At 38.3% G+C, this 14,340-nt stretch overlaps 1 protein-coding gene across 3 annotated transcripts in view; it reads right to left on the bottom strand.

Annotated features, from left to right (window-relative positions):
* Positions 1–13,440, bottom strand: part of sacs (sacsin molecular chaperone) — a 28,429-nt gene extending 14,989 nt beyond the window's left edge. Inside the window, exons 1-10 of one of the 3 annotated variants that reach the window (XM_053647194.1) lie at positions 12,995–13,440; positions 11,665–11,945; positions 9,377–9,527; positions 5,379–5,469; positions 4,664–4,749; positions 3,685–3,796; positions 3,392–3,538; positions 1,798–3,283; positions 1,485–1,576; positions 553–579 (exon numbers count right to left, since the gene is read on the bottom strand). In XM_053647194.1, coding sequence (XP_053503169.1) covers positions 553–579; positions 1,485–1,576; positions 1,798–3,283; positions 3,392–3,538; positions 3,685–3,796; positions 4,664–4,749; positions 5,379–5,469; positions 9,377–9,527; positions 11,665–11,687 — 2,215 coding nt within the window. In that variant the 5' untranslated portion in view covers positions 11,688–11,945; positions 12,995–13,440. Of the gene's footprint in view, positions 1–552; positions 580–1,484; positions 1,577–1,797; positions 3,284–3,391; positions 3,539–3,684; positions 3,797–4,663; positions 4,750–5,378; positions 5,470–9,376; positions 9,528–11,664; positions 12,470–12,994 lie in introns of those variants that run through there. The other 2 variants (XM_053647196.1, XM_053647195.1) reach the window with 2 other exon arrangements.
* Positions 13,441–14,340: the final 900 nt, after the last annotated feature.

Here is a 14,340-nt window from a genome sequence, read left to right as displayed (position 1 = left end):
TGCTAGTGATAATAATGATGCTTCCTTTATTTTATTTTTATTTGATATAAAACACAATTTTAATAAGTACACATGATAGTTTGTAATTTTGGAAAATCACAATCACAGAGGTAAAGGTATGACGTACAAAAAATGTATGAAAAAAAACACAAACTTGGTACAAGTATACAAGAACAAGTCCCTCAAGGAACCTGTTAACATGCACTGCATGCTGTAAACATACAAATATTAACACTGTACTCTTGTAGTATGTTATTTTTCTTCTTTTGGTCATCACTTTTACGTTGTCTAATAATTTAGCATAGCGATGTACATTTGAGTTATGAAAATCTAAAATTTGTTAGCACATGGAAATTAGTTAGATAATGTCTGACATTTATTAATTGTTTTAATCAGTTAGTGCTTTGGCATTACGGTGCTGCAAATAGGTAAGTAGACTAAACGTAGAAAAAATATTAGATTGTATTATTGTATCACTGCAAATGTAATGACAGATCCATTAAGGAGGAGAATGGCTTCTCCCCCTACACAGGTATGACAACACTTACTTACCTGAACAACCCCAAAGATACTGCTGAACTGGGATTCACATTCAACATCAGCACCAGAATAAAAACATAATTAATCTCACAAAAGAAAAATGTGAATAAAAAGTGAATTACATTGATTTTCTAAAACGTAAATTATTTACATTTTACAGTGTATATGCTATATAAATACTGTGAGTGAATTTGATCAGGTCCTGCAATGCCATGTAATGACAGTGCACTCAGAAGAGAAGAATGCTGTTCTCTGCCAAAGCATTATCACCTAAAGTTTATGTCAGCAGCAATTCCTGGAAAGAAATGTTGCCTGGCACCTTTTAAAAGGTTATCACATTTCGTTTAAGACTTAAAATAGCTAAAAAGTGATTAGCACAAATGAAGGTAACATCATGTAGTACTACTGTATATTCTGAATATTAAGATTGGTCTGAAAAAGAATAAAAGTCAGAAGCAAGCTTTGTAGATTCAGTAGATTTCATGGACAGACCACATACTCGGGTTTGTTCGTGTAATGTCAACAGTGTGTGTTTGTAGGTGTTAGCTCTCACATGGCTGAAAGAGTAGACATAACATGAACAAGTATGTATGCGAGTTTGTTGCTTTAAGACAGGGGTGTCTAAAGTCCAGCCCCAGGGCCAAATGCGGCCTGCAGATAGATGTAATGTAAAAAGTGGGCAACATGTAAAAAAGTGCTGTATTTCCTGCACCGTTCACCCAATTTGGATGAAATACTTTCAAAGTAAAGCTCATATTCATCATTTAATTTTAACTACAGTACAATGGAGCCCGGCCCTTATTTTGTATTTTGATGAGGTCTAATCTGGCCCCCTTTGATAAAAAATTTTGGCCATAATGTAATGGTGCTAATGGTGATGATAATCATTTATATATTTACCTCTAAGGATAAGCGGTATAGAAGATGGATGGATGGATATTTACCTCTACTTTTGGCTGCTTCTTTCAGGCTATTCATGACTTGTGGGGGAATGCTTTCTAGTATGAATCTTCCTTCCAAACCTGGGTAAAGGGACCTATTGAGGAAATTAGGGGGGAGGGGAAGTGTATATTTTATTCCAAAGCCAAGTTATATAGAACCAAACTGTAGAAATACTTATGAGGCATGTTTATTTATCTCTGCCTGATATTCATGTAAAATGACACTATACATTTGTAAAATAAATAAATAAATAAATAAATCAATCAATCAAAATTTATGTACCAATCATTAAAAAAAACAACTCTAACACCATACCTTGGGTACTCTTCTGAGGCAATATAAACCGCATCCTTGTCACTCACAGAGGAAGAAAATGCAACAAATGTCTCATTTTGCAAAGGCAGCAGCTCTAGTCCAATAAGGTCGCTGTAACAGGCATCACTGAGAATAAATTCAAGCAGAAGCAGTTTCTCATTGGATGACCCTTTGTGCCTAGTTTTCCTTAGCATCTGCCGCACAAAAGAAGGCGTCACTCTCTTTAGGCTGTCAGGTTTGGTGAAAAATGTGGTCAAGACAGCAGAAATATTGACTGGCACTCTGGCCAGCACCATCCCTGAGTTCTGGAGGTATTTGATTACTGATTCTGTGCTGTCCTGGGTACAGTCTAGCTCTAAAAACACTGCATCTTCCACTTTGACCCAAGTGCAGCTGAGAGAGTAGATGACTGGCTCCTGGAGCAAGTCATGGAACAGTGGCTCAAGAATGGGTCTCCAGTGTGAGCGTATCCTGTTGGGATCAGGCCAGGCTTCATAAATGCCTCTAGGAGTGAGTGGAAAATCTTGGTCTTTCATGGTCTGAATTCTCCTAATAGTGTCCATAATAAGCGTGGAGTATGCCTTTGGAATGACTCTTACAACGAGGAGTTCATTCCAAAGGGCCGCCGGGTCCCTCCACTGGTCCACCTCCCGCCATTTTATACTCCTACGGTTATCAGTCAGGCCAAAAAAGCCACTGACATGCACTGGTAACCCTGTCATACTCTCTTCGCCCAGGGGCAGTGGAAGAAAGCAGAATGCCTGCCCTGAGAAGCTGTAGCTTGCACCCTTGTCCTCGTCATCAAGACGCATCAGTGGTAAAGCTATGCCGATAGTTGGGATGAACTTTAGATCATCTGCAAGAGTGTCCAGTTCACTACACATGCCTCGTCCACCCACAGCATTACAAACCAACCAAGTGGTCCTCTGACTTTCTTTTGCAGTTTTATCCTGCACCTCAATTCTGAGCTGGTATGTGCTGCAAGTGATTGAATTAACTGGCACACCATTACTGTAGCTCTCAATGGCAAGGCCTAGAGTTTTCAGAGAGTTAGACCGCTCAAGTTTGTGTTCAGAGTTCTCACCTGCTGAGACTTGGAAAAGCAACCGTTCAGTACCATCTGACTCTCGGACATGCAGAGAGACCTTCTGTACGCTCCTCAGGAACAACAGCACTGTGTCTGCATCAGCTTTGAAAGACTCAAACAGCTCTAGAACTTTCTCTTTATTATACACGTTACTGCTCAGCTGAGAAGGTTTCATACGGAGAGGGAAGCGAAAAAGCGTTCCTGGAAAGTTGCCATCTTTGATGGTCTTCTCAGAGCTGCCAAAAATGCCAAAGTACGGGGCAAACTGGTCATTCAGCTCTGTAATTTCTTTTATATCTGTCTTCAAGTTCCAGCACTGTCCAGACTCATGGACTCCAAACAGCATCTGATGAGGGTCCAGCATCCCAATTTGATCCCCACTAAATATACTTGGGACATCTGAAAAGATTAGATAATTCATCTTAAATGTGTGATATCTATAACACCTACAAATTATGTTTTTTTTGGTAAAATTGGTATCTGAGATTTTGAACGCACTACAGTTACCTGTTATGTGGTACACAGAGTTGAATCCAATCCCAAATCGGCCAACTTTTGAAGGGTCCTCTCTTTTCCTACTCCTTGCAATTTCCTGGATCCCATTCCAGTCCTCTGTCGTAAAGACTGCATCATTGTACACATACAAGGCCATCCCTGGCAGACACAATCGCATTACAGTTGTATAATGAGCTTTGTACAGTGAACACAGATTTTGTACAAAGCACAGCAATTTAAGGTTTAAAAAAAAAAAAAGGTTTATACTGTTAATGGCACATTTGCTTTAAATATTTAGTACGTACCTTGATATTGGGCCATATCAGGTGACCACAGTGACTCCACTCCATATTCATTTTCATCATACATAAATTTAACCTCCGTTGCTCCTGCATCCTCTGCATTCTGGATCAACTCCTAAAAGAGATAGAAGATATAAAGAATCAAGAAATGATCATTACATCTTGTTTACTAGGAAGAGAATAAGAGTGTGTACATAGTATTTGCTTTAATACTATTTTTCCAATCAGTTAGGTCAGGCTGGCAAGCCACTGACCCCCCACTTTCGATTTAGGACTGTGTATCTTTACTTGTGACATTTCCCCTCATTGTTTCAATGGGGTGATCGATACAAAAACCTTGCCACATAATGAGCACATGCACATCAGCAGGGAGAACTTACCATCACAGTGACTATTACACAACATATTTACAGAATTTCATAACAATTCCAAGTAGGAATCTAGGTAGTTTGTCATTTCATATGTCTCTTTCAAAAATGTTATTTACAAATGGGTGACAAACTAAAGGAAAACCAGGGAACTTGTAATGCTATGGGGGAATTCATTTTGCTGGCATGAGTCCACATATCCCCTTAGAGGCGTGACTGCAAATAAATTAAAAAAAGTTATGCCTGATCTCCATTTTCCTATGATGAAACGTTTCTATGATGGTCTCATCTAGGATGACCCTGCTGTAGCCTTCACAGTCACCAGATCTCAACACAGTGAATAATAATGGGAGCTTTTGGAGTGACATGTCAGAAAGCACTCCGCACCACTATCATCAAAACACCAACTGAGGGAATATCTTTTAGAAGAAAGGAGTTCATCCCTCCAGTACAGCTTCAGAGACTTGCAGAATCTGTGCTGGGGAGTTAAAGCTGTTCTGATTGCTCATGGCCCAACAACTTAGGTTGCTTTTTTCTTTAATTTGTCACCAGTCTGTTTTCATACAGTATGTCTAACTTTAAATGGATATAATATTGATCAACACAAGACCTACTTTCAGTATTTGTCCGCCTTCTGGATATCGCCGTAAAATGTCTTTCAGAAACTCTACCAAAGGTGGAGTGGTTTGCCCAAACCTCCCTGTAAGAGAGTGTTTGACATGTAAAAACACTGCTGCCTATGAAATGTTCATCTTCTTAGATGGTAAAATACGGTGAAATGAAAAGGCTTACATGCCCTTAATGCAAAATAATGAAAGTAACAAGACGTTTAATGTGAGTTACACTTACCGAATTGTCAAAAAGTATATGATAAGATATTATCGTGTAACCATCAAAACAATATTTCTGATTGTGATATACATGTGCACATTTATTCCACTTTTTAACTGCAGCTGTTTTGAATTTTTGCAGTGGCAGGTATTTTCCCAACCAAGGGTGATGTAACTTTTTGCACTTCACTGTAGATATCTAATACTATCCATGCATCCAACCATCCATCCATTTTCTAAACCACTTATCCTACAGGGTCGGGCGAACCTGGAGCCTATCCCAGGGAGCATCTGTCACGAGGCGGGGTACACCCTGGACAGGGTGCCAATCCATCGCATGGCACATTCACACACCTACTAATACAATATCTAATACTAGTACTAAATTATTACTTATATAAATATCACATGAATACTAAATTCATCCTAATTCATGAGCATATTAATTGTATTTTAATATGTACAAGTTATCTATTTGAAAAAAGTATTCATAAGTTACCACCCCCTCGCAGTCCTCTTCCATGCAGTGTCATGGTTATTTCTGGACTCCCTTGTAGTACCAAGGTTCCAATTACAACTCCGTCCTTGATCTAAATAAAAAAACAAAACAAAACAAAAAACAGATTGCCTCAATATCATCATGCGATCAATAGGACAATTTACAGTAAAACAATACATATGGGGAATGAATATCAATATGATGGAAAGGAAATCAACTCTCTTTGAGACAGACATTGGCCTCTCTAGTAGTGCGTTATATTCAATCTCAGTTTGATTTATGCAAGTTACAAAGCCCCTCTAGGTCATTTGGAGCATCTGATCATATCTGAGTACACCCACTCTGCAGCAGGTGGGCATTTAGCTATGTGTAGCCTCAAGGTATAAAATCAGCAAAAAAAATCTTCAATACATCATATTTTACTCTGCTCAGACAAGTCAAAAGGGCTACAGAATGTTTTCAAAGCAAAAGCCTCTGCGAACTCAGCCGTTCTGCTCAACATGTTCTGGCGCACACGGTTGCCACCTGATAAAACTGGTCAGCAAATGATCAGTCTCAGAGATTACAACACTTAATTCTGTAGTTATTTTGCACCTAGTTATGTACACTTCTTGCCAAGAACGCATTTACTCATTACATACATTACTTTTCTGCAGAGCCACTAAGGTGACGTGCTGGGGGTTTTTTTAAAGAAAGATTTGGCCACAAAATAATATATTGAGGTCAAAAGAAAGCCACAAGATAATATTTTGAGTATCTTGTGGCCATGAATTTCTATATTGTGGCCATGAGATTTGTGACCACAAATTTTGTCACTTGAGCCCACAACTTAATATATTGTGGGGATGTCATACTTAACACATGGCCTCCAGTCATTTAGTGTGAATGGGCAAAAATGTCTATTCCATTTGAGATTTCACTTAATCACTTTTATCCATCTTGCATCTTTGTGGCCATAATCGTATAATTCAATTGATTTCTCACTCATTTCAATTCACTAAATGCCAAAAGATACATTATAATGACAGAACTATGTGGACACCTGACCAATCATACCCATATTTGCTTATTGAATATCCCATTATAGATGTAGTCCCCCTTTGCTGGTATAATAACCGCCAGGATTCTGTGAAGGCTTTCCACATTTTAGAATGTGGCTGTGGGGATTTGCCAATTCAGCCACAAAAGCATTCATGAGGTCAGGAACTGACGTCAGATAAGGAGGCTTGGTGTGCAGTCAGTGTTCCAATTCATTCCGAAAGTATTCAGTGGGGTTGAGGGTGGGTCTCTTAGCAGGCCACTTGGGTTATTCCACACCAACCTTGGCAAACCATGTCTTTATTGACCTCGTCTGGTGCACAGGGGCATTATCATGCTGGAACAGGTTTGGGCCTTGTAGTTCCAGTGAAGGGAAATCTTAATGCTACAGCATACAAAAACATTGTAGGAGGGGGTGATACATTATCATTTGCGATATACCGGTAGAAATTCTCCCCACAATAAGAATTAGTCTTCCCATGATAATAACAATAAAGCCAAGTTGATGACGTATTTGTGTGCGATGGTCTGCAACCCATTCGCAGCTCACGGGCAGAGCGAAAACATGTACGGCGGAAGGCGGACGTGAATCTGAGGAGGAGTTTATCGCTAAACGAGGAGCTATCTCTCCAATCTGGAACTGGTTTGGTTACAGAAAATCAGTTTTATGTTTAGATCAATGTTTGTGTTTCTGAGGCTCTCAAGATCACAGCTATCACTTGTAGCAAAAAACAGTGGTGAATGGTACTATATTTATATAGTCACTGATATTGTTATCGCAATAAATACCAGAAAATATTGTGATATAGTTTTAAGTCCATATCGCCCATCCATACAATGTAGACAATTGTGTGCTTCCAACTTTGTGTAAACAGTTTGTGGAAGAACCTCATGAGAGTATATGATGGTCAGTTGTCCACAAACTTCTGGCCATACAGTGTAAGTATCTTAAGGCTACCAAAAAAGATCTTAAAAAACTTGCCAATATATTAATTTATGGCCACAACTTATTAGAAAATAACCACCATGTCACCTCAGTGATAATACTGATTATTGATAAGTAATACTTTTGCAGTATTGTTTAAAATAACTACAAATCACTGTGCAGCTTTAGTATGAATTCGACTTCAATATAGTGCCATGCAAAAGATTAAGTGTTAGTTCAGTGGCTATGGTTCAATGATCCTATTGTTCAAATACCATGCCACCGTTGATCCTTAAGTCCTTAACCCAAAATTCTCAGCTCAACGATTGGACTGTGTCTCACTTGTATGTTGCTTTGGATAAATAAATGTAGATGCAATAGTATAAAATGTAATACTGAAAAAAATTATTGCAATACTAATGTAATTCCATAATTAATTCCAGATAACACCCTGAACATTTAGCCTAATACTTATTATAATGTGACTGATTACATTCTGTAGCACAAGGCAGCGTAAGATTTCTAGGCTGAGCAGACTGTGCCCACAGAAAAAGTTACCCTGTACAGAAATACAGACAGCATTTACATGCTGAGTTAGTTCCACCCCCCCCCCCCCCCTCTTATTTTCTCTTTCTAACTTGTCACAGCATCTCCAGCAAGAATCACCACAAGCAAAAATTCCCAAGCTTATTACAGACGCTGGAGTAATGCCAGCATCAGAGGTTACTGTGTATTATCTAGTAAAATGCAGGCGTATATGGAAAAAAAAAAAAGAACCAAGAAATATGAAGTCAAGGCTTGCTGTTCTGTAACTGTGAATGGAATCTCAGACTGCTCCCAGATTATCTTATCTGTTTGGCTGTATCCAAATCTACAGACTGCTTGACCTGTGATTATTTTTTGATCATGACATAAGTAAGCTTGGGGAGAGCTTTCCCACCTGCTCTTTTCAATCATGAAGGCTTCCCTGTTTTAAGATCATGTGTTTAGAGCAGTCAGGGCAAGCAGTGAAAGTTGCCTCAGGTCAGACGTCTGTTTCACCTCAGGATCTTTATGTCATCAGTAAATTAACTAAGTCTTTTTTAATTCTTTGGACATATTCATGCAATAGTAATTCCATTGGTTTAATTTCACATCACATGGCCATCAGTGATTCCTTAAATGAAAGAAATGACCTAAGTGCATATTTTCCAAAAAATACCCCTGTCATTTATTTCAAATATATACAGTAAGCTATTAATTTTTATAACTGCATAAATATTAAATATTTGAACCCAGGAACATTACGGGCCAATGTCTTGACTAGAAGATATATGACTCAGTTTTTTGCATTCAGCACAACCATAAAAAACCCCCACTTATGTCAGTGTTTAATATATCTTATTACAAGTTATATAATTCATATCTTAATTCCAATACTGTTTTAACAATTGAGCTTTATAAAATGCCTCAAGAAATGAGCCTGACTTATATTTCTGTAAAACATTTATATACAAAAGACAAGGTTGAGAGTTGCCCCCTATTTTCTTTCTGCATTACCCATTCACACACAAATGAAGGAAATGATATTTAATGTGTTTCAGAGAACAGAGGAGTGGAAATCTGCTGCTCAACCTCTCAATTAATTTGTTATAGTAGATTATAAACCTAATCATCTGGGTGCTGACCAGTTCAGCTTAGGTCAATGTTTTAATATCATATATACACCATACAATAGTGTACAGTAAAAGAAATACTATATAAATCTTCCATTAAAAAAATATATATATTTTTTTTAAAATTAAATAAATAAATAAAAATGCAGAGAAATTAACTGAATGTTAATTCATCGAGAACATAAACTGAAATCGCAAATTTTAATACAAATGCAAAAACACAAATAAGTTAAACAGAAATGCAAGCTGTAATATCTTAATTAATTTAATGGTTTAGCTTGAATAATAAGGATATTTTTAAATACAAGTAAATGCTTTTCCCTATAAAGCAATTTAGCAAGCACTTGTGCTTTAGAGTGTGCTCACTGATTATTACTCACCACTTTTCCATTATGAATCAGCTGCTGCTCACACACAGGGAAGTCTGTTTCTTGGTAGATGAGCTGCTTGATTTGCTGGACTGCTGTAGACCAAGGGACTTGGAAGACCCTTCGGCCTAGGTACGCATGCCTGACTGTCACCAACAGCAACCTGAAACGTGTAAATAAAGAATTATGTAGGGCACACAACTCTGCATGAAGCTGAAGATACTTAAAGTGCTGAGGAGTAAAAAAATATTATTCAGATAACAAGTGACCAATGTCATCTAAATAAATGTTGTAATTAATAATATAATGTACAATAAAAATAGATTACAACTCACAGGAATCAATGGAATGTTATATATATATATATATATATATATATATATATATATATATATACGAGCTAGCTTAATTAATCGTTACAATGTACCTGTAAGTGATAAAATACAACAATGTTAGAATTTCAATAAAATATGCCTATTCAATACAAATTCTAAATAAATTTTATATGCATCGATTTATGTATAGACAAAAGTAAATCATTTCATACTGAATATTAGGGAAAGATCCTTTTCATTTTCTTACTTGCTTTATTGATTGGACGCCACTGCATTTTGCAGGCCTTGACAGCAAACTGTTAAGCATACCACTTGATAGAAATGAATGACTTCCACCATGACATTAGCCCTCACACAAATTCAATTATCCTGGAGGCCATTACGAGAAAGCTCCTTAGAGTTGCATGTGACACAGTTTGGCTGCATGGTAAGGTTGTATGGAATTGACAAAATGCTGCATTACAGTTTAACCTTATTGATAATATAACTGTAGTTGTGATACATCTTGAGCTATTAAGGTATGCTGGTAAACTCCATGAAGATAGCTATACATTGGCCTGTCTTGCTTTGATCAGATGTTTTATTCAAGTATTATTCAACTAACCAGCCACAGAAACACTAGAATACACAAGAAAGTTATGCATAATTATAATTATTATATTAAACCACATAGTAATTTGCAAAGGCCAATAGGAATTGGCCTTATTGTATTACACTTTTAAAAATTTAGCTGTGAATTTTACAGTATTTTATAGGCAACAGGGTTCAAGTTACAGTAAACAATTATAAAACATTTTTTTAAAGTACTGTAACATCTTACATAGTATAAAATAACTTATTTGAATGATGCTTTTAAGAAAGAGCAACATACAATTAAGCTAAAGGCTAAGAGTCTTGCTCAAGGACCCAACCATAGCAGCTGGGATTTGAACACACGATCTTCTGATCTGTTACACAAAGCCTTAACCACTGAGCCGACTCAACTCCCAGTCAACTCCGACTAAAGCCGGGTGCACACTGCGATTTTTAATAGTCCTTTGTGACTGTAGCTTGTCAGACTGTAAGAACTTGATCCCTGCTGTAAACCACTTCACACTGTAGGATATCAGTTGTCATTAATGTCAGAGTGTACGACATTCAAGACTCGTACGTAGGAGAAGGCACACTACAGGACAGTGCCTCAGATCTTCTGACACTGCCAGAATTTAATCGGAGGAAAAATCTGATCACAACGTCCGTTAATCGGCTGTCGGGGAACACGTCACACTAGCCTCCGATGACAAATTTGCAGTGTGAGCAGTGTGAACCCGGCTTAACTTAAAAATCCCACACAGTCCCAAACAGCCATGGTTGAGTCCTTGAACAAGACCCTTAACCTTCAACTCAGATGTATTCTGGATCTTTTTTTTTTCTTTTCTTTTTTTTTTTTTTTAAAAAAAGCATCAGCCAACAAGCAACTTTTCTGGAGTGTATTATCTTATACTATGTAAGACATTACAGTACTTTACTGTAAATATGTTTTATAGTTGTTTACTATACATTTTACAGTACTTTACTGCCAACCCTGCTGCCACTAAATTACTATAAACTTTACAGACATTTTTTTTCCTTTTCACAATGATAGCAAGTACCCTGTTTATCCAAAACAGTGCCTCAATATTAGAGTAAAGGAAACCCAACCACATGAAGCTTTGAAGCACAAGAGGGTTTCAGAGAGGGCGCGGCTTTCATATGGACGTTAGCTTTCTTATTCTAGGGCCATCAGTACTGATACACTCTTGCCATATCACACTGACCTGTCCTGCTATTTCTAAACATCATAAAAAATGAAACTAAACATTATAATTGATGCATCATTACACAGCAAGCACTAACGGACATGTCAAGAAAAAAGTGATCACAATAACGGATGCAACAAAAGCCTAACAAACCTTTCTTTTTTATTGTTTAATAAACTAAACTTACCAGGAGTCGTGACTGGTTGCCATCGCTGTTCCGTTTCAAAACCACTAAACCTCCAGTTCATCCCGATTCATTCATTCGCTCCAAACTCTTCTGATGAGGAAAAAAGCCCAACCTGGCAAGTATCAGCCCATGATTTTGCCATGTCCCAGGCTGTATTTAGCTGTGTTTTTCTTTTGGACCCGCCTCCCTAAGAGGTAGCTATCGTTCTGATTAGTTGTTAACTATTCACGGATGAGGTTCAAGTTCAGCACCGGTCCACCATCATGGTTTTCCTCATGGTTCTGTGAAGGATAAAAATGACAGCATCTGTAAGATAAACACATGCTTCCTGCATAGTTGTTCAAACACGCTGTTTCTATTAATGGAAAGCTACTCCTCAAACCGCATTAACCCTGTACTATACTGCCCGACGCTACCCTACCACAGAGTGTGTACATCACTGAGCACTATCTGCTTCTAAGTATGGAAGTGTGCTCCTGTTTGGGACGTAGCCTAAAGTAACTGGGGTGCTGTGATTGTGGCTTCCTCCCGCGAAGCATCCTGGGACTTGTAGTTGAATTAAGGTCGAGTATGGTTTGCGTACTGTAGGAAAGTTATCGTGAATGTGCAATTTGCATCGCAACCAGTGAGATGTCCGAAACAACATAAACAATACAACACCAAAAAAAAAAAAAAAAAAAAAAAAAACAACCCTCATATTCAAAAGAGAATTGTGAATGCGTATGCATGCACTTCCACTGCATCTATACTCAGTACAGGCCTATTAGAAAGCATTATCTTTCCATTTATGATGCACACACACACACACACACACACACACACACACACACACACATATATATATATATATATATATATATATATATATATATATATATATATATATATATATATATATATATATATACACACACACACACACACATTTTTAACTTATTAAAAATGTTTAGGACTAACAACCATCCGCATCCATTAGATGTGATCACAAATGGCTACCACAAATAAACATATTGTATAAATTCAATCATGTCAAGTAAGTAATTATATAGCCTGGCTTATTCGTTCGTGGTTGTAGTCTATTTTGTGTTCTCTAGAATCTATGGCGCAGTATGATGCGCGTCTCTGCGATGACATCACCCATCCTAAGCACAAGGACGCCTAGCACACCATCTACTAGCAACTTTGTTTATCCAAGGCAAAAACCCAAATCTCGGTCTTTACTGTCAATACTAAGATGAAATCTGCAATTAATAATCATGAATGCGGAAAAGCTAGGATATAGATCGCAGTTTCCCGTATGAAATTGCCGCAGTAAGTAATGCACACTCACCACATCCTGCTCCACGCAGCTTCAGCACCATCATCAATCTCCTACAGCTCTGCAGCTTTAACTCCTAAATTTACTTCGCCATCTAATGCGCATGTCACGGGTAATCTGAGGCTAAGCACAGACAGTCAGATTATTGAATGTATAGGATGCCAGTGTAGGTTGTGATCCGGGACATTCTGAAACCCCAGGGTATGATTCTCATATGCATCTCATTCTTCTGAATCTCCTGTAGAGGTCATACTGAGAGCTCTTAAAGCGACAGGAGTTCACAAGTAATGCAGACACTCAAACTAGCACGTTAATATTACACAATAAAACAGATCCATCCATCCATACCAGTAGTTCCCAAACTAATTATATCTTACATCTTTACATTACATTAGGAATTGATTGTGTGTGTGTGTGTGTGTGTGTGTGTGTGTGTGTGTGTGTGTGTATGACAGTGAGAAAGAGAAAACATACATTTATTTATTTTTCACACCAAATTGTTGAGGCCCTCTGGGCGCCCCCTGGCGGCCCCCACTTTGAAAACCACTGTTCTATATCACTTATCCTACAGGGTCACAGGGAACCTGGAGCCTGTCCCAGGGAGCATTGGGCACAAGGTGGGGTACACCATGGACAGGGTGCCAGTGCATTGCAGGGCACAATCACATACACATTCACACACCCATTCACACACTACGGACACTTTGGACATACCAATCAGCCTACCATTCATGTCTTTGGACTGGAGGAGGAAACTGGAGTACCCGGAGGAAACCCCAGCAGCACAAGGAGAACACGCAAACACCACACACACAGAGCAGCAGCAGGAATCGAACCACCAACCCTGGAGGTGTGAGGCGAACGTGCTAACCACTAAGCTTGATCAATCAATCAATGAATGAAGCTATGAGTCAAGCAACCAATCAAGCAATCTCAGGTCCGTCTCTGCCCTGTGCGCACGGAGCTTGCATGTTCTCCCCGTGCTTCTGGGTTTCCTCCGGGTACTCCAGTTTCCTCCCACAGTCCAAAGACATGAGGTTGTAGACTGATTGGCATCTCTAAATTGTCCGTAATATGTGAATGGGTGTGTGAATGTGTGTGTGATTGTGCCCTGCAATGGGTTGGCACCCCCAAAATATTATACTTGGTCATTTACTTATTGAGGAAAATGATCCAATATTACATATCTGTGAGTGGCAAAAGTATGTGAACCTTTGCTTTCAGTATCTGGTGTGACCCCCTCGTGCAGCAATAACTGAATCTAAATGTTTCCAGTAACTGGATCATTTTCCGCAATAAATAAGTGACCAAGTATAATATTTTTGCATAATTTGTTTACTTGGGTTCTCTTTATCTAC

The sequence above is a fragment of the Ictalurus furcatus genome, chromosome 17 (genome assembly GCF_023375685.1).
Source record: "Ictalurus furcatus strain D&B chromosome 17, Billie_1.0, whole genome shotgun sequence".
NCBI lineage: Eukaryota > Metazoa > Chordata > Actinopteri > Siluriformes > Ictaluridae > Ictalurus > Ictalurus furcatus.
This window is presented reverse-complemented; position numbering and strand designations above follow the sequence as displayed.